Source organism: Microcebus murinus, chromosome 9 (assembly GCF_040939455.1).
Source record: "Microcebus murinus isolate Inina chromosome 9, M.murinus_Inina_mat1.0, whole genome shotgun sequence".
NCBI classification, from domain to species: Eukaryota; Metazoa; Chordata; class Mammalia; order Primates; family Cheirogaleidae; genus Microcebus; species Microcebus murinus.
The window spans coordinates 21,670,385-21,697,593 of record NC_134112.1 but is presented as its reverse complement, the minus strand read 5'-3'; the positions used below and the strand labels follow the sequence as shown (position 1 = coordinate 21,697,593).

The following is a 27,209-nucleotide window of genomic DNA, read 5'->3' as shown; positions in this document are numbered from 1 at the left end:
GGGGGGCTGAGAAGCCCCTTCAGGTCAGCCCACAACAGCTGTCTGATTTTTTTCCTCTGTTTCCAGAACAATTTTAAGCCCGGGAGCCCCCAAGAAAGCCCAAGAGGACTCCCTGCCTGTGCCCTCAGACCAGCATTCACTCCCTTTCCTGTAGGTTGGTTCCAGTTACTCAGATGACAAGGGTTTGTCCTGTGTAGACCAAGACGGCGCTCCTGACCCAGCCTCTGAAGGGCCTGTTGGGGTCTGCGTTCCCTGCAGGGGACGGTTACCCTGAGCTGCCCGCACTCTCTGACCTGGTGCTCCTGGCAGAGTGAGTGGCTGGGTCAGGACTCTGGGCAGTGGCCAGGGAGGGAGGCAGGGACTGTGGCCAGGCTCAGCATGCACTTAGGGTCAACTTGGTCTGGGGCAGGGGTTAGGGTCCTGGTCTGAGGTCAGCATTCAGCCTGGGGCAGGGGTAGCCTGCCATTGCCTGGGGACCAGAGTTTACTTCTGTGAGCAGCCACCTGGTTCTGAAAGAGGAGGGGGCCAGGTTTCCCGGGGAAACCCTGACTGTGTGGGGAGAGCCTCAGCCCCCACCCTGGAGTGAACTGGTCTCGTTCCCAGTGGGCTCGCTCCACCAGTAGGAGATGGGCATTGGAAGCTGCGTCCTGGGTCTGGGGCGGAGGAAGGACAACCCATCTGCACCCCCATCAGGTTCTCCTTGCCCCACAGGGGAGGGTGGCACACCCCTCTGAAGACAGGCTCTGCCGTGAATGGGCAGAAGTGCAGCCAGGAAGCTTTCAGCCCAGGGACGTCCCCCCATAGCCAGAGGCTTCCGGTTCACCTGGGCTCCATCTTCCACTTGCAAAGCGCCTCCTGCCCTGCCTGGGAGCACGCAATCCTGGTGCTCTTGGTAGGGGTCAGCAGCAGGGAATTGAATTGTTACCTCATTTTGCAGATGTAGAAACTGAGGCCCGGAGAAGGAAAGTGGCATCACCTAAGATCACCCAGCAAGTCAGTGGCCAGACACAGCCTTGAGCTCAGGTGCCCCGACTTCCCCGCTGGGCCTTTCCAGGCTGGCAGGGAGCACCGAGGGTTGGCTCATCCTCGCAGCAAAGGAGGAGGTGTAGTGGGCAGGGAAGCTCCCAGATCTGCTGAGCTGAGCTAGCTGGGGTGCCAGCGTGGTGGGGAGCACTTCCTGGGGACTGGGTGGGGTTCTGGGCATGCACAGCATCAGGAGGGACCTTGTGGAGTGTGTTTGGCTCAGTCCCCCTCTTTCTGTGGACCACCAGAATCCGGCGCTATGCCGATCCCCAGGATCATAGAGGTGAAGAAGACAGGGGTGCTGCCTGCTAACCGCCCCCCCCCAAGGTATCTGTCTAGTGTCCCGCTGGGCGTTTCCTGGGGCTGCAGCCCCGGCAGCCCCTGTACACAAAGACCACCATAGAAACCGTGTGCTGGATCCCGGTGGTAGATGTGAGTGCTGAGACCTGGAAATGGCTGGGACCTTCCTGTGGACACAGTGGCGCGTGGCAGAGCCAGGCCTGCAGGCCAGGCCTCCCCAGCTGGCATCCCTGGGCCTGGGCCCTGCACCCGAGATGGGGTCTCCCGCCTCTGATTCAGTCTGCTGCTGCTCTCCAGACAGGCCCACCTAGAACCTTCATCTGAGTTTCTTAATCTCCCTTGGATCCAACTCAGGATTTATGTCACTAGACAGCCTAGCTTCATCTCTTCCTCTTGATTCAGTTCCTTTTCCCTTTGCACTAAGTGTCCTACTTTTCAGAGATCTCTTTCTTTCTCCCACCCTTGTCTCTGGCTTTCCTGCCACTATCCTGTTCTCTTTGTTTTCAGAGAGTCCTTTTGCATGGAGTCATTGAAGCTTTGGAGAAGGCCTTTCCCCTAGACCCGTGTCCCCTGAGAGCCCCGCAGGGTCAGCCCTCCCTGCACTGCGCTTTGATCTGCCCTCCACTCCCTCCCTGTCAGAACCACACACCTGCACCAGGCATAGAATTTGCAGCTAACATGTCACTAAGTGGTCTTTAGGATACTCTCAAAAAAAATCTCTTAAAAATTCAGAGGAGTCTGTGTTTACTTTAGAAACATCTAGGGGCCAAGAAGGGCAAGGACAGTTGTGGAACTAAAGAAAGAGGGTTTGCAGAGGAGAACAGCTGAAGCTTTAGAATTCGGGGTGAGGGCTTAAGCTTGGTGTGTAGGAGGCAACTGCTGAAGTTGGGGGTCTCCTGGACCCTGGTTTCTGCAGTTCCGCCAGGCCAATGTGTGAGGGGTCGCTGGCCGTCGGAGAGACTAACCAACTGTTCAGTATGGGCAAGGTAGATGTTAACTTTGAAGAATAGAATAGCTGCCATTCCTGTATACTCAGTTAAGCTCTTTTAAGTATTGAGAAAAACATGCTTATTTGAGTCAGTCTGTCTCTTTGTATGTGTATAAAACAGACCTTTGACATTCACTGAGGACTCATGAACCTTCTCCAATACACGAAACCCCCATAACAAACTTTGACGTGCACCCGGAGCCCCTAGGGATCTTGTTAAAATGCCAGTTCCAAGCCAGGGCCTGGGGTGGCACCTGAGAATCTGCATTCCCCAGAAGCTCTCAGGTGGTGCTAGCGCTGATGGTCTGAGGACCACAGCTCGAGTAGCCAAGCATCAAACCCACCCTCAGCCTTCACGTTCTGGAAAATGGGGCTCCCCGTATCAAACCCACCCTCAGCCTTCACGTTCTGGAAAATGGGGCTCCCCGTGCCCACCCGGAAGTGTGGTAGGAATTGGAAGAAGCTGTTTATTAAATGAGAACCCCAAGCCCCACAAGGCACAGACGCCGGGCAGGCCTGGACTTGCCCCATCTCGGAAGTGTGTAATATTAATACAACTTCCCGCCTCAGCAAAATGACGTGTGACCACCTGGCAGGTACCTCAGACTCACTGTCAAAGAGCCGGGAGCACCAGAGTCCAATCCGTGAATGCCAAGGCCTGGTCTGTCGTGTGTGTGTTTCTGTCCTTATTTGCCTCATGCAATTTATTCCACTGGCCAGTCCCCGGAGCCTCAGCGCCACGTAGCACCCGAGGAGGTGAAGTAACATCTCTTTTGCAATGTGACAGGATGACACAGCGTTGAATCCATCTGTCAGAGAAGGACGTGTCCATGGCTTGTGGCAGTCCAAGCAGGAGCAGGGCCAGGAAGGGCTGGAGAGGGGAGACGCAGCCCGAGACCTCTCAGAGGTGGAAGCCCTGGGCCCGCCCAGGGAGAGTAGCGCTAGACTTCCTTGAGGTGACTTCTCTCTGCAGGCCATGGGCAGGACCCAACGTGCTCCCCTCAGCCCCAGCCCTGTCTCTTGAACTTTTTATCAAGAAGTCCAGCCCAGCGCTGTCCAACAGAATGCTCCACACTGATGGAAATGCCCGATGTGGTAGCCACTGCCTACATGTGGGTGTCCAGCCCTTAAAATGTGGCCAGGACAACTGAGGAAGTGGATTCTTAATTCCGGTTAATTTTAATTCAACTAACCACATATGGGGGTGGCTATCACATTGGATGGTGCACGTCTAGACGGATTAACAATCCACTTAATTCAACCTATCTCTGCTCCCCTGTGCGTGCCGATGCTGACATATGTATGGGGGCGCTGCGTGGCGAGTGGAAGCCGTGAGCAGAGGGGCGAGGGAGGGAAGGGGGACCAGGGGATGCCCAAGTCGACCTTCACAGCCAAGCCCAGCGCCGGCCTGATTCCAGGCAGTGCGTGAAGTCCACGGTCTCCCTGAGTGACCTTGACGAGGCCGTGCTCTGAACTTGGAGCTGACTCTGGAGGAGCCACTGGCTTCCTGTGCGAGACCCAGCCCAGGCCTCACCCACCTTCCGAACACACACCTTCCCCCTAAGCAGTCCCAGCGTGAGCGCTCGGCGTGTGCGTGCGTGTGTGGCCATGCACACGCATGCCCACGCATAGGCGCACATTTCTCTGTCCAGAGCTGCCCGTGTCTCAGCCCTCGGCTTCCTCATTCTCCTCCACCGTCCTGGCCCCTGTGTCCCCCCACCCCTCTGTCCTCCGCCCTCCCTGTGATCTGGGTTGCCCTGCGCCCCACCTCAGTCTCTTCACTGCCCGAAGCCCCAGCTGACAGAAGTGCTAATCTTGTCACACCCAGCAGCTGCGTGCAGAAATGCTACTGCAAGCCACAGCGCGCTCAGCAGCACTCTTGCAAGATGTCAGAACTGTCCACCATTACTCTGTAAGTGTGCCTGGCCGTGGCTGTGGCCCGGAGTCCTGGAGGGGAGGGGGACGCATGCTGCCACCGCGGCTGCTGCTGGAGGAGAGTGGAGAGCCAGCCTGTGCCTCCCAGCCCCGCCCCGTTCCCCATTCCCGGCTGTTGCATGTTGACGTCTGTGTGTCTTGTGAGTTCTCTGCAGCCTTGTGGGGGAGGGCAGGGCATGGGGACGGGGCTGCGGCCATGGCGGGAGCGCCCGGGGCTTGGCCCTCGCTGACCAGGAAGCAGCTCTGCGGTTCTGCTGCCCCCGCCTCATGTGTGGCCTTCCCCAGTCCCCCACCTCGCTGGGCTTCGGCCTTTGCAAATGCGAATTGCTTCTAAGAGTCGTAGAGCATAGACTGTCACTCTGCGCAGGGCAGGGGACCTCGCTTCAGTGTCCATAGCACTTTATGTGTGAGTCAGCATTGACCCACTTAATCCCCACGACAACCCTAGGAGGTGGGTCATGGTGTTAGTATCATCCCCACTTTATAGATGAGAAAACTGAAGCAGAGAGAGAGCGAAGGTTTGAACCCAGGGCACCCTGAGCACTGTGCCAAGGTGTCTCTGACTAGACTATCGGTCTCAACTGGGACATCTCTTCCAGTGAGGGTGCCACTGTCCCCCCCCCCCCCCCCCGGGGCAGCCCACTGTGATTGGGGCAGCTCTGCCGCTGGGAGTTCTTGGTATTTTAGGACTCTCTTTCCCCCATTGGTGGCTCCTGGGGGCAGGAGGATGGAGGCCTAGGCCCTGTGTCGCTGTCTCTCTGGGTTAATCCGATCATAGTGTGCGACCTGCTTCATATGCTCCCGTCCCAGGTCAGCTTGGAAAGACAGAAGTCCCAGAGCCCTGGGCTCTAGAGACCTCCTTGTTTGTCCTCACTGCCCCGTCTGCAGAGGGGCCACCCGGTGCCCTGGGTCCCTGGCAGGGGTCCCCGGCTGTGCTGGGCTGTGCAGGGCTGCGGGGGAGGAAGGGGTTGTCCTTGGGCTGCACTGGGGGCTGCCTCACTGTCGTCACGCGCCCGCTCTGCGTCTGGGGAGGGCTGAGCCTGTGCCCTGAAAGGCCGCTTGTTCCTCACACTCTGAGCCCATCCCGTCTCCTGCCATCACGAAAGCAAGAGAGGTTTGCCTTCTTGGTTTCCAGGGTTCTTTTCAGACTGAGGGGACGAATACCTGGAAACAGACCTTTTTGTAGGAAGGGGGCCAGGAGGAGGAGGGCAGGGGCCGCAGGCATGTCCCAGGGCTGGCTTCCTTTCCCGGGTGCCTTTGGTAAACGTCTCTTTTAAAGCACAGGTCTTACAGGTAGGGCCACTGAGGAGTCCCCAAGATGTCATGTATGTGCGTTTCTGGCCACTTTCCCCTGCTTTTCTGACTTTCATTCCTTCTGCAAACACCGCTGCCTTCCGGTGCCAGGCACTGGACACCCTGGGCCAAGCAAGCCCCGAGCCCCGGGAGGTATATTTAGCTTTGAGCACGCCGAGGGGCCTGCGCAGCCCACGGACTCGGTCACGGGGCAGGCAGTTTCTGAACACCAGCCCCGGCAGGGCGAGTGCCCGCCACGGAAGGCAGCAGAGATAGAGGAGGCTGAGCGGCCGGGCCACTCAGCTGCACAGCTGGGCCGAGAGCAGGGACCTGCTCACATCCCACTGGCCCCGGCTCTGGCCTGGGGACCCCCGGGCCTGCAGCACGTGCTGCTGTGAGCAAGGAAGAAGCAGGCAAGACCCCCACACACCAGGCCTCTCCTTTCCTGCTGAGCTTCCCCCGCCTGAAGGTCTCCTCAGGCTCCTCCTCCTCCCCCCATGTCTCCTTCCCTCCTTTTTCATCTCCAGGCTCCATCCTTCCTTCTCCTTTCTCAGGAGGAGCTGGGCAGCCAGGGCCTCACCCAGACACCCTGGGTTCATCTTCCCTAGAGACCCAGCGCTCCCACGTCCAGCAGAACGTTGTCTCCCAGAAATGCTGGATGGGGCAGAGGGAGGGTACACGGTGTAGTTGCCTTGAATCAAATGGCTGCCCTCACGCCTGCCGTCCACCCCTATGGACAAAGCTCTGCTGGGAGAGGGCAGGGTTGATCCCCAGGATGGGCTGGGCTGGGTGCACTGAGGGGCAGACTGCATTTGCGGGGCAGGGCTGGGTGGAGGTGGGGTCCCACTCTGGGAGAACCCCAGGAGCACCCTGCCCCATAGAGCAGAACCCCCAAGTGCACACACCCTTGGGGTCCTGACACGGGCACCTGTGCCCTACACCCCTGCACCCCTGGAACACAGCGTCACCCCACTGTTGGCCTAGGAGCCAGTGGAAGGAAGCCTGGGGGAGCTGCCTCGAGGGGGAGCACAGGCCCTTTGGCTCTTTCTCCCCTGCCTGTCCCACCTCCGAGCAGGCATGCTCCTCTGCCTTTGACTCAGTGTCCTGGACACAAGGTCTCTCCTGCCCAGCTGGAGATTGCCTAAGTCAGTAAGTCCTTCCGAGAGTCCCTCCCAAGTCTCTCCTGAGTTCCACCCACTGTGCCCTCCTCCCTCCCTGTGATCAGCAGCTCCCATCACTTTGGTGACTGTCTTTAGATAGTCCCAGACTCAGGAAAACCAACGTCTCTGCGCCCCGTGGGGGCTGCTCTTTGCGGGCACAGGAGCTTCCTTCCAGAGCAAGAGGATGTTTGCTTTGCTCGAGCACCGCTCAGTTCCCTCCGGGCTTCTGAGTCCTGTCCTGTGTTTTGCCTGGACTGCGCTTTCCCTGAGGGTTTTGTGCATCACACAAGGGGTCCCTGTAAATCAACATGCACGTTTTTAGTGGTTCTGCAGGACACAGACTGGGTGCTCTGCCGACTCCCCATAATATCCTGGGGAGTCCTGGAGGCCCAAGCTGCAGACTGGGCATGTCCCCCACAGTATCTTAGGGAGTCCTGGAGGCCCAGTGTCTTGTCGGCCAGCATCTCTCCCAGGCTGCTTGTGCTGGGAGAGAATGCTGAGGGGTCTGTGACAGAGCCCCAGCTCTGGGGGGCAGCTAGGGGCTGAGGCCGAGCTCCCCACCCTCCGTGGCCCTGGCCTCAAGCCCTGGCAGTGCCCGGGCTGATATCTTGCTTTTTCCCGACAGACGGCTGGCCCGGTCCACCCTGCTGCTCATCCCACTGTTCGGAATCCACTACACTGTATTCGCCTTCTCCCCAGAGAACTTCAGCAAGAGGGAAAGACTCGTGTTTGAGCTGGGGCTGGGCTCCTTCCAGGTAGGCAAGGCACGTGTGGAGGGCAGAGTTCACCGGGAGCCAGGGCCCTGGCCTCCCCCCTGCCAGTTGTTCTGGATCTCTTTAACCTAGATTCAGGGCCTCGCTGTTTCTGTGTCTGAAGTAAGAGCACTAGAGTGGAAGCAAGTGGTGGGAGCCCCGTCAGCTGTCTCCCACTGGGCTCCTGTAAGACACACTAGTGTCTAGCCATTGCTGTGTCCTAAGCCAGGCCACCCAGGTGATCTGAAGTGGCAGCTCCCATCAACCTGGGGCGCAGGTGGAGTGGCCTCAAGAGCTTGGTTTGTGCACATCCTGACTTTATCCTGCTAGTCCATGCCCCTGAGAGGGCTGGCGTTGTCTTACCCAACTCAGGGTCCCCAGCGCAGGACTGGGCCGCCGGGAGCTGAGTGAGCTAGACAGGTGCATCAGTGAGCGAGCGATGGGATGAGAGGGTGAAGGGCATCAGACCTCCGCACCTGAAGGAAGGGGTGCATGGGCTGTCAGGGAGTGAGTGCAGGGCGGGGTGCACCACAGCGGGGACAGGAGTAGTAGTGGGCCCGTGAGGGCAGGCTGGTCCCCTTGACAGAGGGCCTCCCCTTAAGCCAGCTGCTTAAATTAGGATTTGCTTCTGATGGTCAGAAAGTTACTCTGCACATGTGATTTGACTTTCCCTCTGGACCCGTTATAATTCAAGGCTGTTTCACCTGAATTGGGCTCTTAGCCTGGGAGGCTGGGAGTTGTTCAGACAAAGCCCTGCTTGGGAGTCAGAGCCCAGGGCTCCTGTCTGTGCTCACTGGCGAATTCTGGGGGCCTTAAGCCTTCATTCTTCTGATGCCTTCAAGTGACAGCGCAGGGCACAGGGAATGCAAAGAACTGATGTGCAACATTTAGGAAAATGCTGCTGCTTTGTTTGGCGAAGCTGTGCAGAACATATGTAGAATAGCTGAGCACGTCCTCTGCCGTGTATTTACTCCGTGTTGTGCTCTGCGCTGCTGTGTACCACAGTCCCTGGCCAGGCAAGATCAGCGTGGGCAGATAAAGGTCTGTTCTGTCCTGAAGGGGTCCTGCCCTCAGGGGCCTCCCAGCACATTGGGAGCCCAGAGAACATTCTAGAACATTCAGGGGAGGCTTCTTGTAGGACGTGGGATATAGCTGGCCTTTGGGGCATGGGAAGGGTTTGACTAAGGGCATGTGAGAGCCTAAGCCCGAGTGTGTCAGTGGGAGAGCACTCGCCCTCCAGGCACTTGGCTTCACGGGTGTGCCTGTCTTGGAGCAGAGCTTGTCCTGTCTCACCCCAGGTCCCTGGGCAGGTGCCCCATCCAGGTCATGGTAATTTTCTGCTTCCTGGTGTCATCGCCCCATGTCCCATGCAGCATTCTCAGGTTGATTCTTCCTTTCTCCGCAGGGCTTCGTGGTGGCTGTTCTCTACTGTTTTCTGAATGGGGAGGTAAGGCCCTGGCTCTCTGTCTTCTCACAGCAGTGCAGGGGGGGGCTTGCTGGCCTCACAGGGCTGAGCCCCCAGGCCAGGGCTCTGCCAGGCTACCAGCACGAGAGGAGGGGCCTGGTCACATGGCTGGCAGCATCGAGTGGTACCAGGGTCTCCTGACACCCTCTACCCTGCTCCAGAATCTCTTCCACTTGGCCAGCTGTGGAGTGAAGGCCCCACCTGAAGAGCTGAGCTCCACCTGCTAAAGGCGTCAGCTCTGCTGAGCACAGATCTCCCTGGGAGGGCTCTGTCTGCAGGCCACTCCTTAGTGAGGAGGAGTTGACAGTGAGGAAGGCCAAGGCATGGGACACAGTACCTACAGGACAGGCGGCTGTGCTGGGCAGAGCGGCTGAGCCAGGGGCTGCCCAGCCTTCAGTGCTGCCCCCTGCATCCCTGAATGTTGAATGGGGACTGAAGGTTTGGAAGAGGCCTGGAACCTTCTAGTAATCCTCCATTTCCAGAACTCTAGTTTGGGGGCTTCCTCTCTATCCTGTTGGGGTGATGCTCCTGAGCAGAGCCCAGAACAGAGGTGCCAGTGCCAGGTTGGGGACAGGATGGGTGGGATGGGTTTGAGAGTGGGCAGTTATCTTTGCACCAGTGCTGGGGCCTTTGCTGCATGACCTTGTGACCTTATCAGGCTCCTCCCCTTTTTTGCATCCAAGAAATAAGAAGATTGGGCTCTGTGGTCACCAAGACAGACAACCTATAGAAGGCTCAGATCAGCACAGATAAGGAGAGGCAGAGAGGGCCATGCAGGCAGCGGCTGGGAGAACCGAGAAGTGGGAGTATGTGTAGCTTGTCCAGAGCCTGCAGTGGAAATGGGAGCTAGAACTGGAGAGAGTGGGTGTGGGTGCCCATTGAGGTTGTGCAGTTTGTACACTGCACTAAGGAGCTTGGCTGAGAAGGCGTGTGGAGGCTGAGACTAGGCATGGCCCCTACTTACCATGCTGAGAGCCGCATGGGGGTGTTATCCCAGGGGGTGCATTATTTAGTGGTTCTCCACCCTACTGCACATTGGAATCCCCTGGGAAATTTTTAAAAATATAGATATTTGGGTCTCACCTAAAGATTTTGGTGTAATTGTTCTGGGGAATGGTCTGAGCATTTGGAGTTTTCAGAGCTCCTCAGGTGACTTCTCGGGTCCTTCCCCTGACCTGCCTGCTTGTTAAAGGTTTCCTGAGAGAGTTGATAGACAAGTCTCTGGCCCACAGACAGCGGGAGGCCCTCAGTGGGCCTTGCTCAGTGACCAGCGAGGGGGAAAGGGCTGTTCAGGCCCGCTCTCAGAGGCATTCCTGCCTGCGGCTGGCAGAAGCCCCTCTGGAGACCTCGAGGGCTGCAGGCTGTGACAGGGCAGTAGGGACGGCCCTGGAGGTGGCAGTGCCAGGCTGGGAAGGGCCGAGGCCAGGGCAGGGCCTGGAGGATGGAGAGGATGTTCACCCAGAATTGACCGCCCAAGTTGCTCCCCGCAGGTGCAGGCGGAGATCAAGCGGAAGTGGAGGAGCTGGAAGGTGAACCGCTACTTTGCCGTGGACTTCAAGCACCGACACCCGTCCCTGGCCAGCAGTGGGGTGAACGGGGGCACCCAGCTCTCCATCCTGAGCAAGAGCAGCTCCCAGATCCGCATGTCCGGCCTCCCAGCTGACAACCTGGCCACCTGAGCCGCCCTCCCCTCCTCCTGTCCTGCATCCACAGGCTGGGGCCGTGGGCAGGTGCCGGCCCACGCATGTTCGCGCCTCTTCCCTCCCCTCGGGCGGGCCCTGGACTGGAAGCTTGGCTGCCCAGGGGGAAGAAGGAGGCAGGGCAGACTGTGTTGCCCCTCCCCATTTTGGTACTGGCCCCACCCACCATGGTCCCCTGGGCCCTGACCCAGACATGTAAATACTCCTCGAATTTGACAAAGTTGTCCCATTCCTTCCCCTTCTGCCCCCATGTCCCTGTTCCCCTCAAGCCAGGCCTCAGCTCCACCCCACTGTGTCTCGGCCAGCCTCAGTGATGGCCTGACGCCAGCCGTGAGGCCTTGTGAGCTAAGGCTGAAGAGACCTTACTTTGGGAGGCTGGGGTGGTGCCTGCCCCAGTAGCCCCAGCATTGCGTGACTTTGGATATGGACTTCCCGAGTCTGCACACCCCCTTCGGGCCCTTCCAGGTCTGGGCCCAGTCCCCGAGGTCCATCAGAGGTCCAGCTCGGGTGGCCAGAGTGTCCTTCAGTGGCTCCCCACTGGCCACCTGGCATCTTGGGGTCCAGGTGCTCAGCTCCTGGATCCCAGGGCAGGGGGACAGCTGCAAGGCTCTTCCAGTCAGAGACTTCAGTGTGGGAGGGGGGGCGCTGCAGGTCAGGGAAAGTTCTGGTGCTTTTCATTTGATCCAAGCAAGAGCTGAGAGCCAGAAATGTGGACATGATCAGGAAGGAGATGGAATGAGTTTGGGAGATCCATGGAAGAAGACCTTCACCAACTTCATTATTTTGCACCCAATTCAAGATGGGCAGGGCTCATCTCATGGCTTCCCCTCTGCCCCTCCTGCCTCCACTAGGTACCCCAGAGAAGCTGCTCCCTAACCACACCCACCACAGAGAGCCCCTAACCCCCACCCCCTGGCCCATTTCCCCCTAAGTCAAAGCCATGACTAGGATGAACCAGCCGCCTGCCTGTAATGTCAGCGAATCCCGAAGCACCTTCCACCTCCACACACCCAAGTCTGGGGCCAGGGCACCTTCCCCCCACCCCACAATGAGAAGGAGCCCCAGACACCAGCTCCTTGGTCCTGGACTCAGCTACTGAAATCTTTCTGAGACCTCTGCAAAGACTTCCCTCTGTCTTTGAGTCCCTTAACCTTGAGTCACCGTGGGCTGCTAGGGTGTCTGGAGGAGAAGCCACACCCGCCATGCCCACCAGCAGAAGCTGCTGCCGATACGGGCGGCTGCTCCCCAGCACCCATCCTGACCCCCAGCCGCAAGTCGCACAGCTACAGCCCAAGAATGTAAAACAGGGCAGTGCCACGTTGGGAGGGGAGGAAAGTGCTGGAGTGCTGTGAGGGCCCCGTTCACTCCGAGTGAGCTCGGTGTGGTTCCTGCCCAGGTGTGTTTGCAGACTTGTTCCGTGATCGTGTCCTGGAATGCCTGGGGAATCTGGGGGGACAGGATTGTTGTTTTGCTTGGTTTTAGGAAGAGGAAGGAGCCAGGTGGACGAGGGGAGACGCTTTTGCAGAGGCCTGCAGAGTGACTGGAGGGGGCTCTGGTTGTAATTTAGAAAGGAGTGTCCTTGGCCAGTAAAGTCAGTCCCTGGGTCTTTGGCAAAGCCAGAGGGAGAAAGGAGCTACCTGCCCTATCCTGGGCACATTTGGTGACTCAGACTGACCATGGGGTGTGCAGTGGCCCTTCCACCTGTACCAGGAGCTGGGTGTGTCACCTAAACGAGTGTCCCCTGGCCATCTTGCACTTTGGACACTTCTAGGGGGACTGGGATTCAGAGACCTAGAATCTGCTTGGGAGGTAGGGGGGTTTAGACTGCGGTGTCCGTGGACACGATGCTCCCTGTCTGGGCCTTAGATTCCGCATTTGTGAGATGAGGAAACTTCTAACGCTTCTCCAGGCTCTGTAACTTTCCAGTTCAAAGCTGAGGCAGGTAAGAGGGCATGCATCACTATGTGCGCCATCTAAGGTTTGTGTGTGTGTGTGTGCGTGTATGGAGGGAATGCCGTTCATTTTCCCTTTCTTAGGAACAGAACTTCTGTTTCTTCCATTTGGACACCACAGTGGATGCTGGAGGACTGGAAGGAAGGCTCAGGTCAGGGACATTTGAGCAGGTGCCTTGGGCATTATGCATAGACCAGCCACGGGTACCTGGCTGGGGCAGGCTGCCTCCTCCAGATCGAAAGGGGAGTCCCCTGGGGACAGACCCCATGCACTCACCATTGCCCCACCATTGTCTGCTCACTGTGGAAGAAGAAACTTAGACTTTGTAGAGACGACATCACAAAATAGCCAAAACAAATCAACCCTGAGCCCCATGCGCCATGCTGCTACCTGAGCCCTGGGTCTGCGTCCTCATAGAGGTTCCAGGTTCCAGTTTGTTGGTTGGTTTGCTTTTCCGTCAAAATGAACTTTTGCCAGTCTCGTGAGCATATATACCCCGATACATTCTGAACATTCCAGGAGGTTCTGGCCTTCACGGTCACAGGCTGTGGGGAGAGGTGGCAGCATGAGGTCTAGGTAAAACCCATCCCTCTCTGACTCTCTTGTTTTTGAATCCATAAAATGTGCAATGAGACTAGATGATGTGTATATAGCCCCATGCATCCCTGGAATTCTCTGTCTAAACACCAGCCATCTGCTTGGAACGGGCTCAGGATTGCGGTGTTTGGACCAGGAGAGGATGGGATGAGAACTCCTGTCATGTGAGGAGGGCTTGGGAGACTCGGCAGAGTGGGGCTGGGGAGGAGCAGAGCTGTCAGCCCCCTGCCTGTAGGGGCTCACTCCTGGGAAGCGGTTCTTCTTCTATGCAATCCTAAAGGACAAGACTCACCCCTGGGAGGCTGACTTCTCCCGTCGTGACCGTGTAGCTTTGCAGCAGGCAGGCAGTGCCAGGTGAGGGACTCTAGTCTTGAGGGAACTGCAATTCTAAGCCAAGGATGCTGAGGCTGTCAGGGAGACAGGGAGGCGTGTGAGTTGAGTTTGGGTGTCTCAGTGGCTTTTTGGTGTGCCCAGCCCTGTGGGCTTTGTGATTCCTGCTGTGCTTCAGGCCAAGCCTCAATCCCCATCTCCGTGGGCAGTTCTCTGACTCTCCTTGCTACGTCCAGTGCCCTACAGTGACTCCTTCTTTCCTCTAACCCCAGCCCCTTCGAACTGGGATCTCTTGGTGATAGGGCCAGGGAGCTAGAGTCCAGCCCAAGGCGTGAAATACACCGTCACCCACCCAGGGTGCCAACTCACCTCCTTGACCTAACCCTCTCTCTTCCTGGAAGGGAAAGCTCAAAGCAGCTCTCCTTTTCTTTGAGTAGTACCCTTGCCCCCTGCAGGGCCACTCCAAAGTGAAATCAGTGAGTACTTTGTCATCATAAGCCCCTGCTTGAGCCCAGGGACCATGGAAGTCAGCTGGAAGAGCCCTGAGTCTGCTGGTCTGCTGTTTGACCTTGACTCATTCCCCATATACCAGAGCTGGGAGGAAACTTGGAGACCTGTGGGTCAAACCTCTCCATGGGTCTGCTGAGAAATCAGGTGGACCTGGCATGGTGCCCACCATCTGTGCTTTAGACACCTGAATGAGGAGATGGCCCTGCCAGTATGTGCACAGCCCTGCATGTGAGCCAGGACGTGACACCCAGAGCATCCACGCAGTAAACATTTCACCTTGCGCAGGAGAGGGGCCCTGGCTACAGAAGGTTGTTGAGGACTCCAGCCTGCAGAAGCAGTGGAGTCAGTGTGGCACGGGGCAACCTACTCTCTGATCCAGGGGTTACCCTCTCTGCGCCTCTGCCTTCTAACCTGAGAAATGGGAAGAACATGATTTGCACTGTCAGCCCCACACGCCAGGGACGAGTTTGAAGAGGCGTGCCCTTATGTGTGAAAAGGTTTTGGAAACTACACAGATGTGGGCTTGTTACCAGGGTAAAGGCCCCTGGAAGGGATTCTCTGCTATTTCTCTGCTTCTTCGAGCCCTCCTGGGAAACCTTTGCCCAATTTGTAAAACCACCAGCATAGAGGTTAGGGGAGAGGCCAGGAGGCTCTCGTGGACACAGAATTTCTGCTTTGTCTTCATCAGCTGATTCAGTTTGCTCCTGGGATTAGGGTAGGAAGACGTGGGTGATGTCAGCATTTCCTTGCCACCCCCCCTGGGAATACTTCAAGGATTTGGAACGTTCCCCAAGTGGGCCTCGTGCCCATTTATTCTTTCCCCAAACTCCAGGCCCTGGTATGTGTCTGCTTTTGGCCATGTGTCCTGTCTGATGTCTGTCTTCTGTAGCTTTGCCCCTGTTGGGGCTGGAGTGGTGCGGCCCCCTGGAACTCCGACACTGTCCCCAGCTCACCTGAGGGAGCTGGGACAGCCTGGGTTTCATCTCCCACTGTAAAGGTCGGCCCCACAGACCTTACTGCTACCGCTGCCGCCGTTAATGCTGTGCTCACAACCTTGTCCGAGATTTTAAGGACGTCAAACTGCTGTAGATGACTCAATAAATGTTTTACCATTTGTCCTGGTGGCTGTAACTTGGCAGAAGCAAAGGGGAGGGGAGGATAGGAGGTGGAAGGGGAGAGGCTTCCCCCCAAAATCTGATCATCTCAGAGTAATCCAGTCTACGAGGCCCAGTGGCCTTTTAGATTCCAAGGGAGAGAGAATGGGCCTGAGTGAGCTTAGGATGGACTTGGAAAAGTAAAGAAGCCTGGCCTCAAAAGGATCTGCACGAATCACACAACTTGAATGGACTCCAGATCACTCGGAAGCCTTGGGTGCCTAGAAATGGGGGCAGCTCACCCACAGGCTTTGGTGTCCTATAACCTTCATGTTGTTTTCAGAGAGCACCCACCAGATATCCCAAACCTTGCCTGCAGGGGGCATTTCCTCCCAGGTAGACACAGGTGTATGCTGGGCTACTAAAGTCCCATCTCCTAATACTTATGGAGATTCTGAGCCATCAATCCCTGCCAGACCAGATAACCAATTCAAGGCAACCCTCATTTCCTTGAGGTTCTATTGATTTTCACAACTCCAGTGTCCATTTTTTTCTTGTATTAGTCACAATGCTTAGTTGCTTGCAACAGAAGATAATTTTGGTTATAAGTCAGAGAGGAGTTTGTGAAAAAGATGTTGGGCAGGTCGTGGAATTCTCATAAGGCTGGAAAAACCAGAAAAAGGTATCTGGAGCCATAGCATGCCACAGAACTGAAGACAAAACTGCTGACGCCGTTGCTGCTGCCAGCCACAGTGACGTCTCTTCCATGCCAGGGCCCTGCCCTCACCGTCACTGCCATCCCTGAGAGCAGGTGGCTTTGCTGCCATTCTCACCAACAAATCAGATCCACCTGCAGCCTCTTCTCCAAGTTGCTCACTTCCAAATCAAAGTCACATGTGACATCACTGGATTGGGCGTGTCCTAGCTATAAGAGAGACTGGAAATTGGACTTTTCTGGATTCTACCTTGGGGAGGCCAGGCTCACAAGTCTGAAGTTTCTAAACATAACAATAGTATTTAAAAAAATTCTGGGAATAATAAATGCCCACCACAACAGGCCTGTGGTCTGCAGCCATTGCAGAGCCCGCTCCCTCCAGTGTTAAGATGGGCCACACTGGAGAAGTCAGGTCAATGGAAAGATGAATCCTGGCCCGGTAGGGTGAGAGCCTCCAAGCAGGCAGGCCGGATGGGTCACTCATGGAAAGCACCCAGGTGTCCAGTGGGGGGGTTTCTGAGCTTGGAGGCTGGTTGGCTCTACTTCCTGAGGCTTCCCCTGCTCTGTCCTATCTGGGTCCACCTCTTCTTTCATTCCTAAAGGAGATCACCAGGCTAGATTGTGGGACCCATTTAGCAGCTATCTGGAGTGCCTTCCAAAGTGGAACGTACGCTCATGTTCCCTAGAGCTTAGAAAAACACTACTCTTTCTGCTGTGACCATAATGAATTGATATTCCATGTGTTTCATTCTTAGAAAGAGGTCACATTCAAGAAGCAAAGGTCAGGAGCCAGAAGAAAGCTGAAAGGCTTGAATTCCATAGTAGGCTTGAATTTCTTGGCAATCGTGGAGATCATCAAACTACTTAGTCCATGTGAGCACTTATCAAATTCCATTTCCTCTGTCCACTCCCCGGTGTTGATGGGCTAAGCCTCTGTTCTCCCAAGGCCCTTGAAAGAATTCCCCGAATCCTGCCTATTCCTGATGACGCTCTGTTCTACTGCTACTGTGAGTACTTTCTCTTGGGAACCCGGTGGTTCTTAAACTTTAGGCTGTATCAGAGTCACCCCAGGGGCTGTTAAAACACAGATTGTGGGATCCACCCCCAGAGTTTCTGATCCAGCAGGTCTGAGGTAGCGCTTGACAATTTGCGTTTCCAAGAAGTTCTCAGGTGTGGCTGTTGCTGCCAGACTGGAGACAATAGTTTGAGAAGCACTGCTCAAGAGGCTCTAACTAAGGACAGTCCCTGGGCACCACAGTCCCTGTTCGTGACCCGTAGGCCTGGGCCATAATCAACTTCCCAGGCACAATCATAGATTTCAGCAACACGAGCTTTAGTTTGTTTTTTTCTCTCAGAACGATGTCTTAGGAACAGGAGGCAAAATGATCCCAGAGGAAATCAGCCTGTAGATGTCCATTTAGGCTCAATCAAAGTATTAGACCATCCCTGCATCAATTGGGATTTGAGATCAGTGGGTGATAATGAAAAACCCCAATACAAAGTGGCATAAAGAAGACAGTTTATTTCTCTCATATCAAGTCCAGAGGTAGATAATCCAGAACTGGTATTATGGCTTCGTGGGCTCATTGTCTTTCTGCTCCTCCATCCTCAGCAGGTGTGCTCCAGTCCCAAGGTCACTGTAAGGTCCAGCATGGCTCCTGGAGCTCTGGATGTTACTAGACTTAGGGGGAAGTGGGAGAAGGCAAAAGATGTCTCCTTCTTTAGTCTTCCTCTTTTAAGAAGCCTTATATCTGCTTACATCTCATTGGCCAACATTTAGTCACGTGGCCACACCTCGCTGCAAGGCAGGCAATGTAATGCATGTTAATAACATTGGAAGGAGAGAATGGATGTTTACTGGAAAACAGTACTTTGTGTCATAATATCAAACCCCCTAATCTTTGGGCAGTCCCACAGTGGCCACTGGGCTTGTGCAAAACAATAGGTTGAATGGCTGCCCCAGTAAAATGCCACATTTTACAATATTGAGAACAAAGTAGGGCATGCAGTCTCCAACCTGGACCATAGAATGACTCTGAAGAGTCCCCTGATCAGAATTGGGGAAGCTGCTTACTCCCACCCATGAAACCTACTAGTTTCAAGGGGTGAGGGCATGTCTGCATTATTTCTGGTTCCTTTGTACTATCTCATGGCTGCATTTCCTGAGTGAATTCTGTGCCCTTGGTGGCTTCTACATTAATTAATCTCTTTTTAATTTGAATAAAGCTCCAAGTAGTGCTGTAGTTTTTTTTGGGGGGGGGGGTTGGGCAGGGGAGGGAATGAGGTCTTGAAATTTCCGATTGTCAGTTACTCTCAAATGAACTCAATTTAGATGCTTCTGAACCTCCTAGCACATTAGACTTGCTCCCTTGTGGATGGCCCATTGCTATAGTTCTGGTGTGAACATAGAGCTGCCTCACCCCCACCATTTCTGGATGCAAGATTATGAATTCTATGTGCGAATTCAGTCACCAAGGGCTCTCCCATATGCTCATTCTAGGCCAGAGGGGCCATCCTTAGCACATGACAGACGTGTACATAACTACCGTGTATATCTATTCCCACTCACACAGACTCTCGGGTGGGGATTTGGGAGTGGCACCTCAGCTTTAGTCAGCAGATCTTCCAGCCCACTAGGAAGGGCCTTTGTCCTGCTCCTCAGGGCTCCTTGGAGGCTCAGTCACTGTCTTCTCTCTTCCCATCCCAGACAGCCCTCACCCCCAGCCTATTGCAATCTCTTCTCTGCCCCTGGTCTAGACTCAGGCATGGCTTGGGGGTCAGTGTTTTCCTTGAGCTCCTGCTCTTGGCGTCCCTAGGTCTTGAGGGTCCCCAGCACTTGGGAGCCATCTGTACTGCTCTCCTCAACCCTTTTCTCTTTAGACACCCTCCCCATGGGCAAAAACATCAACCATTCCTAAAGCATTCGCCATGACTTCAGTTGATAAACTCACATTGTCATCCCCGGGCACAATCCACTGGCTTGTGAGGTAAGAACCATGGAGAGAGGCAAGCGCACTCCGAGTCCAGCACCACAGACAGTTCCCGGACCCCGCCCCTACTGGAGAGTCTGTGTGGAGAGTCTGTGGGATGTGAAACTGAGACCACTCGGGGGAATCCTCTTTTTAATGCAAACATGCAAAATTTTAAATTAAAAATTAGGTACAAATTGTTTTTTTTTTAAAGAATGAATGAGAAAAGTTGACAACTATCATAAACATGACAAAATCCAGAAAAACAACATAATATTAGTATTAATTACTCTCTGATACTTTTTGCCTACTTTTTTTTGGGGGGGGGTTGCATGCTCTTTGATCATCTTTTTATTGGGCAAGAATTTTTATGTCTTTTTCTGTACATATAATTGAAACATAATTGAGTCACATGGTTAATCAAAATGTGCGTTTTATGATTGAGCATTTGGACTCAGCACCAATGAGGACAGAATCCTCCAATGAAAATTTAACACACCTGGTGACAGGAAGTCTGTTGTCCACAGACCAGCACCTGGCTCCATACATGTTTGACGTTGTCTCTCCAGCATTACGCACACTGCTAGGCGCTGTAGGACGTTTCATCATTTTACGATATGATGTGATCTCTGGCCCTCTCTTTGCCTTTGTACATAAGGCTGAATGGACAATGGGCATATTCCTGGATGGCTAGTAATAATACAATTATATAACGAATCAATGGCACACCGCTCATTGTAACCCACTGAATCCAAACTGAATGCATATGTAACTTAACCTCCCCTTGCCCCAAAATGTTCATGGCAGTTTAATACTACCCAATTATGTGGGAAGATACGATAGAGGAAATGTTAGGATGCATTCACATCACAAGCCAAGAAGTACTTAAAACAGGCCTGGACACAGGCACAATCACTTAACCCCAGGCTATGTCTGGGAATTGAGCGCCTATTCCTCCCACAGCCAAAATGTCCATCACATCAGCAAGTTCCTCCAGTTTGATTTCTTTAACCCCCCCAAATTCAGTGCGTGGGGCTGCACCACCCTCTGCTGGTCATTCGGTTGTTAACACCAGCAGCCGGAGCTCCCTTCTGGAAAGCGCAGAAGCTCTTCCAGCCCCGGAATTTTCTGCCAGCCAGGCTTGTTTCCACACAATGACTCATGGACGAGATAATGAGGAACAAGAGCAAGTTAAAATATTTACTATAATTAACATCGGGAGGAAAAAAATTATATCTTAAGTGGCTTGTAGAAAGAACGTGACCTACAGAGGGTTTTGCAGTGGTTTAATCCTTTGTATTTCCTACTGATAAAGCATGTATTTACATTTGTTTTCTGATCATACAGAAAATTGCTTTCTTGGGAGCACACAAATATAAAAAAACACATTTTTGATGTTATTAAGGAAGTGAATATGTGTATAGGAATTTCCACACTTAATTGTGAATGCTCATATGCTCATCCATCCGTCCATTCATCCCCCAGATTTTTATTGAGATATTTACTAAGTCCTCCATCCAATGCTTTGGAGAACACAAAAGTAAAACAGAAAAGCACTTGATATCAAGAAGTTTTATTGTTTGCAGGGAAGTTATTAAATACTCTAACATATTGCCACACTAGAAAAAAAATTTTCCTTGGGACCGCGGTATTTTATTGCAAAAATAGAATAAAAACTTTAAAAACAAAACGATCCTTTCTAATTTGATGAAAATGTGTTGTTTTTTTATTGTTTTCTGTGCGTGAATTATATGCAACTTTAAAAATAGTTTATGTGGCTCAAGGTAAAGAGATGTGTGAGTTACATATGCTTCACAAGGCCATGAGCTCAAAGCTAGCATGAGTTAAATATAACTCACATGGCGGTTAATGTGCTGAAAGAAGACAAACAGGGAAATGTGCCCTAGCAGAAGCTGTTAGTGCCCAGGCCAGGCTCCTTCACTTTTCAGCGGCTGAAGGCTGGGCTGCTAATGGCTTCTGCCTGCCTCCTTCTCCAGACAACTGCTGACAGGTGCCTGGGGAAGACGGGTAACACCACCCCCTCCCTCCACCCTTCCCATCAGTGTGGCCCGGTAGCCAATGATTGACAGATGCAGCGGTAATACCGCCCAGACACCTTGCCTCTGGGTGGGGCAACCTCTGTGGTGTGCACCAGCGCCTCTTGCTGGATCAGGCTGAGGCCGTCTCTGCTGAAACAACATCTTCACCCAGCTCCTCCCTCCACCCCTCCCTTCCTGCCTCACTCCCTACCACGCCTACCTTGTCTCCCCGGGGCACTCCCTCCTAGCTTGCCTGCTCACAAGAATCTCCATGTCAGGCTCTGCTGCTACAGAATGAAGACAAAAACATATACCATCAATGAGGCCCAGAAAAGATGAAGTCCCAGTTTCAGGATCAGGAAACACTTGCCTTGAAGGCCAGGTTAGATCTGGGCATATAAGAGCTATTCATTCATTTCACGAACACATATTGACTGAGCACCTTCAATAAACCGGGCACTCTTCCAGGCCTTGGCAACACAGTAGCAGATATGACAATTGTGTTATTACTGGCACTTATATTCTAGTGGGGAGGGACAGCAGGCCTCTTGCCCTTTCCCTCTGCTCAGCTATTTTCAGCTCAGAGGTTGCTAGTTGTTACTGAAAGAAACCCCTGGGCTTTGGGGATAGCCAGGCCTTTGCAGGAGCCCCAGTGCTTATGAAATCTGACCCAACTCCTAGCTCTGGGAGGTGGATTTGACCATTTCCTCCTGTCTTCTTGCCAGCCAACTTACAATAAAACTTTTCTCACTGCAAATACTTGGTGCCTAGGTGTTGGATTTCCACTGTGCATGGGCAGATGGACCCAGCTGGATCCATTGAAACTCTCTTTTACATAGTAGAAGATGTTAAGAAGTAGATGCTTACACCTATGTTAGAGTAGGAGACAGGGCTGAGAATGGATGCAGGGACTTGAAGATTGGGTGCAGGTGTTAAAGTGAACAACCCTCTAGAAGCCATAATGACTAGAGGGGCTGATAACTGCAGGTAACCATTGGCTTCCACTGGCTTGTCAGCTATCTCTGCCACCTTACATGAACTTTGGCTAGTTATAATATCATTTACATTGCGCTTTTAACATTTCTCCACCCTTGAAATCACCATGACAGTTCTGAGACAACCATATAAAGTATAAAAATGGGAGGGAGCCCGATTCCAGGAATTACTACCCAAATTCTCAGGAAAAGCCAACTCCATAGCCTTGAATATTCCTCCCCTCAATTAGTAAGACTTCAAAAGACCAGAACCACTTCCTCCCAATGCAGCTGCTCTTTCCAAGCCTACCTACTCTCTCGCTTGAGAGTGTACTTTTGCTTTCCATTAAAAAAAAAAAGCTGGCCAGGTGCGGTGGCTCACGCCTGTAATCCTAGCTCTCTGGGAGGCTGAGGCGGGCGGATTGCTCGAGGTCAGGAGTTCGAAACCAGCCTGAGCAAGAGCGAGACCCCGTCCTCACTATAAATAGAAAGAAATTAATTGGCCAACTAATATATACAAAAAATTAGCCAGGCATGGTGGCGAATGCCTGTAGTCCCAGCTACTTGGGAGGCTGAGGCAGGAGGATTGCTTGAGCCAGGAGTTTGAGGTTGCTGTGAGCTAGGCTGACGCCACGACACTCACTCTAGCCTGGGCAACAAAGCAAGACTCTGTCTCAAAAAAAAAAAAAAAAAAAAAAAAAGCTGTCGATGATTGGCTTACATGGTGCACCCTGAAATTCTTTTCCTGACCATCACCAAGAACCTGGAAGAACTTTCACTCAGAGGCCACTAATGCCTACACATCTTCTCACCTCAATACAGAAGCTGCAAAGGCAAGTTCTGTACTGATGGGCCAACGTCTCGGAGACCAATAGCAGCGCTGTGGCCACTGACATGATTATCTAAAAATAAGAACAAATCTCAAGAAAATTTTTGACAAGAAAGAGTTTAATCCTCCCTTGACTGACAAAGTAGTTACATCTCTGGGACAATGTAATGGATTTTGAAACTATGCCCCAAATACTTTGTGTTTAAGTATAAACAAGAGTTGTATTCTTGGTCTAGGCTTAAATGGAAAGCCACACCTGGCCCAGGTTTTAAGTAAAAACCTACATGTTTTTGCCCACATGAAGGTGTGTTAGGATGTGGGAAAGCTGTGCAGGATGTGGGACAGTTCCTTACAGTGTGGCCCTGCCCTGCGTACTGCAGGATGTCTACTGTGCCTGGCCCCTGCCCAGTAAATGCCAGCCACACCCCAGCCCCAATTGTTGTGATGGTCGAAAACATCCCCAAAGTTGCTCTTAGAGGCTGGTTTTTCCTTCCTTGAAAAGCACTGAAGCCTTTTTGAAGAAGGATGCTATCCTATGCTTCTTCTGTGTGGCCAATAGCAACCAAGCACAGAGTTGGGTTAAAAGGACCTTCCTGACTCTGTTAAGCCATTTTTTAAAGCTGATCTATGAAGCTGAGTTTGTCTCATCAACACATGCTGAAGGATTGTTCCTATGGTCTGATGCTCCAGGACTCTCTCTCTCTGATGGTGGACCTGGGGCCCATGACATAGGGTAGCACTGCGGCTACGTAGAGGGTTAGATACACAAAGATGTTTGAAGGCCCTGGGCCAGTGCCTTCAAATGCCATGGATATTTTCTGGGCATCCCTAATTTTCCTCACTTGTTTGTCAGAGCTCATCCCACAAGCCCTTGCCCTACCTCCTATGATAGTCTCTGGGGTTCCCAGCTCATCTCAGTGCCTTCAGGTTATTCCCAGTTTTGGAAGGCCCAGGCTTGACTCAAAAATTGGTGGTACATTGGTTGGGATGGGTTCTGCTGAGAACAGCTGTCCATGGGGAATGGAAGCACACTGCAGGCAGCACATATTCTTAGCTGCTTCTGGAAAGGATGGTGTTCCCAGATTCTTGTGGCCCTCTGTGCTCTCCTCCTCCCCAACCCATCATTCACCATACCTGGCTGACCTCAAGCTTGGCCCTGGAGGGGTTTCCCTCACTCCTTGCTCTCCATGGCTTCATCTGAGAGCAAGATTCAGGGGGATTCTCTTCCCCCAGCAGCTTACTTACTGTTGGCATTGCTTGGGGAGCCAGGGGAGGGTCTTGGTGATAAATAATCTCTGGTCTGCATTTGCCAGTTTTAGGGATTTTCTAAAAGGCTGATTGACAATCTGATTCTCAGGAACTCTGCTCTACTTTCTAATTCCAGAACTCATGTTCCATCGTGGTCCTTGAATTGGCATCCTGCCCTTACAGTTTCTGTTTCTTAGCATATCCTAGGTCTCAGCTAGGTGGCTACTTTCCTGACCTCTGCTTCTTCTGAAGGTTAAACAATAGAAAGGGGAGGGTAGAAGCCATCTGTTCCTTGCACCCAGACCTCATTTCTGGGCTTGATACTCCATGACGGCAACAGGCATTATATCTGGAAGGCAGTAGGGAATAGGAAGGGAAGATCTCATTTCCCCCATTTCTTTGATTCCTCTCTGACTCCAGTCTTTTTTTTTTTTTTTTTTTTTTTGAGACAGAGTCTCACTTTGTTGTCCAGGCTAGAGTGAGTGCTGTGGCGTCAGCCTAGCTCACAGCAACCTCAAACTCCTGGGCTCGAGAGATCCTTCTGTCTCAGCCTCCCGAGTAGCTGGGACTACAGGCATGTGCCACCATGCCCGGCTAATTTATATATATATATATCAGTTGACCAATTAGTTTCTTTCTATTTATAGTAGAGACGGGGTCTCGCTCTTGCTCAGGCTGGTTTTGAACTCCTGACCTTGAGAAATCCACCCGCCTCGGCCTCCCAGAGAGCTAGGATTACAGGCGTGAGCCACCACGCCCGGCCTGGCTCCAGTCTTATTTCCTGTCATGTTTTCACCTTCTGCCTCTGTTCATACAAACTTTAGCTGGAATTGAACTTCTGCAATTGGCTTCTGGAATTCTGCAAGATGTTCAGTTCTCTTATTCTTGAATTCTAGACCTTCTTAACAAGGTTGAATCCTGTTTACATTCCCATTTCAGGTAGGCCTGCTTGAATCAAACCATATTGACTTCATCAAGAATTTTGCTAGAGTAAAAAGAAATAGGAGAGGCTAAACTGTAGTGTTTAGGGATATACACTATCATAATAAAACTTTAAAGGAATTAAGGAAGTGATTACAATAAAAGTCAGGATTGTGGTTAATTTTAGGGGCAGAAACAAGAATGTGATTGGGATGTCACATGAAAAGACTTCTGAAATGGCCCAGGAAAATACTATTTCTTGACTTGTGTGCTGGCTACAAGGGTATTTACCTTATAATAATTCATTAAAGGTATATACTTTTTGTATAGTTCATATGTATAAATTAATTTTACAGTAAAAAGTTAAATGATCCAAACAAAAAGCAGAGATTGTTGGACTGGTCTAAAAAATATGATCCAACATTAGATTTTAAGAAACAAGTAAGTTGAAAGTAAAATAATGAAAAAAAGGAATATCATGCAAACAGTAATCACAAGAAAGATGAAGTGGCTATACTAATATCAGACAAAATAGAAAGAGGGACATTTTATACTGATAAAAGGGTTAGTGCATCCAGGGAATATAAAAATTATAAACATATATGAACCTAATACCAAAATACATGAACCAAAATTGACAGAAATGCAAGGAGAAATAGAAAATTCAACAATAATAGTTGGATACTTCAACACCCCACTTTCAATAATAAATACAGCAACTAGATAGGAGATCAGTAAAAAAAAAAGAAGACTTGCATAAATTATAAACCGACTAGACCTAACAACATCAATAGAACATGCCACCCAAGAACAGAATATACACTATTCTCAAGTGCCCATGAAACATCCCCCAGGACAAATCATATGCTAAGCCACAAAATAAATCTCAATAATTTGTGATTTGAAAGAGTTGAAAGAATACAAAGAGTTGAAATAATTCAAAGTGTGCTGTTTAGCCACAATTGAATAGAATTAGCAGAATGGAAAATCAATAACAGAATGGAACAAAAGCACATGGAAAATCAATAGCAGACAAAAAATTGGGAGACTCACAGATATGTGACAATACTCCTAAATAACCAATGGGTCAAAGAAGAAATCAAAAAAGAGCTGAGAAACTATGTTGAGATGAATGCAAATAAAGACTAAAATACCAAAACTCATAAGACGCAGGTAAAGCAAAGTTTAGAGGATGATTTATAGTTGTAAATGCCTATATTAAGAAAGAAAAAAGATTAAAGACTTGTACATGAATGTTTCAAGCAGCATTATTCATAATAGCCAAAGAGTGGAAACAACTCAAATGCTAACAACTAACAGATAAACAAATGTCATATATCCATATAATAGAATATTATTTGTCCAGAAAAAGAAATGAAATAATGATACATGCAAAAGCATGGATGAACCTTGAAAACACTATGCTAAGTTACCATATATTACATGATTCCATTCATAAAACATCCAGAACAGAGAGATATATAGAGACAGAAAATAGAATGGTGGTTACTTAGGGCTGAGGAGGGAGAGCAGAGGGTGAATAAAAGGATGATAGCTAAAGGGTATGGGGTTTCTTTTTGAGGTGATGAAAATGTTCAAAACTTGACAGTGGTGATAGTTGCAAATATCTGTGAATATACTAAAAGGGATTGAATTACACATTTTAAATGGGTGAATTGGTTGGTATGTGGGTTATGTATCAATAAAGTTGTTTTTTAAAAAGTTCAAAAATGTTGAGGAACATTGCTATAAGTAGCTTCAAATACATATGAACCAGACATATTTGAGAGGATCTGTTAATTCAGGTTGAACCAATGATAATAATATTGAACATCAACAGTTTAGTTTTTATTATCTTTATCAAACTTGAACTGCATATTTTATATGAATACTATCATAGATAAATACTATCTTTTATGTTTAATCTGTCTTCAGCAGTTTTTAGATTTCAATTTAGCCTTTAAAAATTGCTGTTTTACACCATCTGGGGGATAATCATGCTGGAAACTCAGACTTGTGGGGGGAGGGGCAAAAGGGCATCTATTGAAACTTTAAAATCTGTACCCCATAATAAGCCAAAAAAAAAAAATGCTGTTTTAAAAGTCTGTATACAATTTTAAGGAGTGAATGTGTTAAGGTTTATGTAATAATTCTCCCTACTCCCTGTAACAAACTGTCAAACCATTTTCCAAAGTGGTTGTACCATTTTGCATATTCACCTTGAATATATGAGAGTTCCAGTTGCTTTATAATATCCTCACCAGCGCTCTGTATTTTCAGTTCTTTTAAACCTGTTCTAATAGGTGAGTAGTGATATCTCATTGTAGTTTTAATGTGAATTTTCACAAATATGCTGATGACTGTCTTTTCATATGTTTATATGCTATTCATATCTTTCCTTTGGTTAAATGTCT

At 51.3% G+C, this 27,209-nt stretch overlaps 1 protein-coding gene across 3 annotated transcripts in view; it reads left to right on the top strand.

The window, feature by feature from the left end:
* ADCYAP1R1 (ADCYAP receptor type I) overlaps positions 1 to 15,423 on the top strand; it is a 54,975-nt gene extending 39,552 nt beyond the window's left edge. The window contains exons 14-17 of one of the 3 annotated variants that reach the window (XM_012735848.3): positions 4,143 to 4,223; positions 7,325 to 7,454; positions 8,857 to 8,898; positions 10,407 to 15,423. In XM_012735848.3, the coding sequence (XP_012591302.2) occupies positions 4,143 to 4,223; positions 7,325 to 7,454; positions 8,857 to 8,898; positions 10,407 to 10,595 (442 nt within the window). In that variant the 3' untranslated portion in view covers positions 10,596 to 15,423. Of the gene's footprint in view, positions 1 to 4,139; positions 4,224 to 7,324; positions 7,455 to 8,856; positions 8,899 to 10,406 lie in introns of all 3 variants that reach the window. The other 2 variants (XM_012735847.3, XM_012735849.3) reach the window with 2 other exon arrangements.
* Positions 15,424 to 27,209: the final 11,786 nt, after the last annotated feature.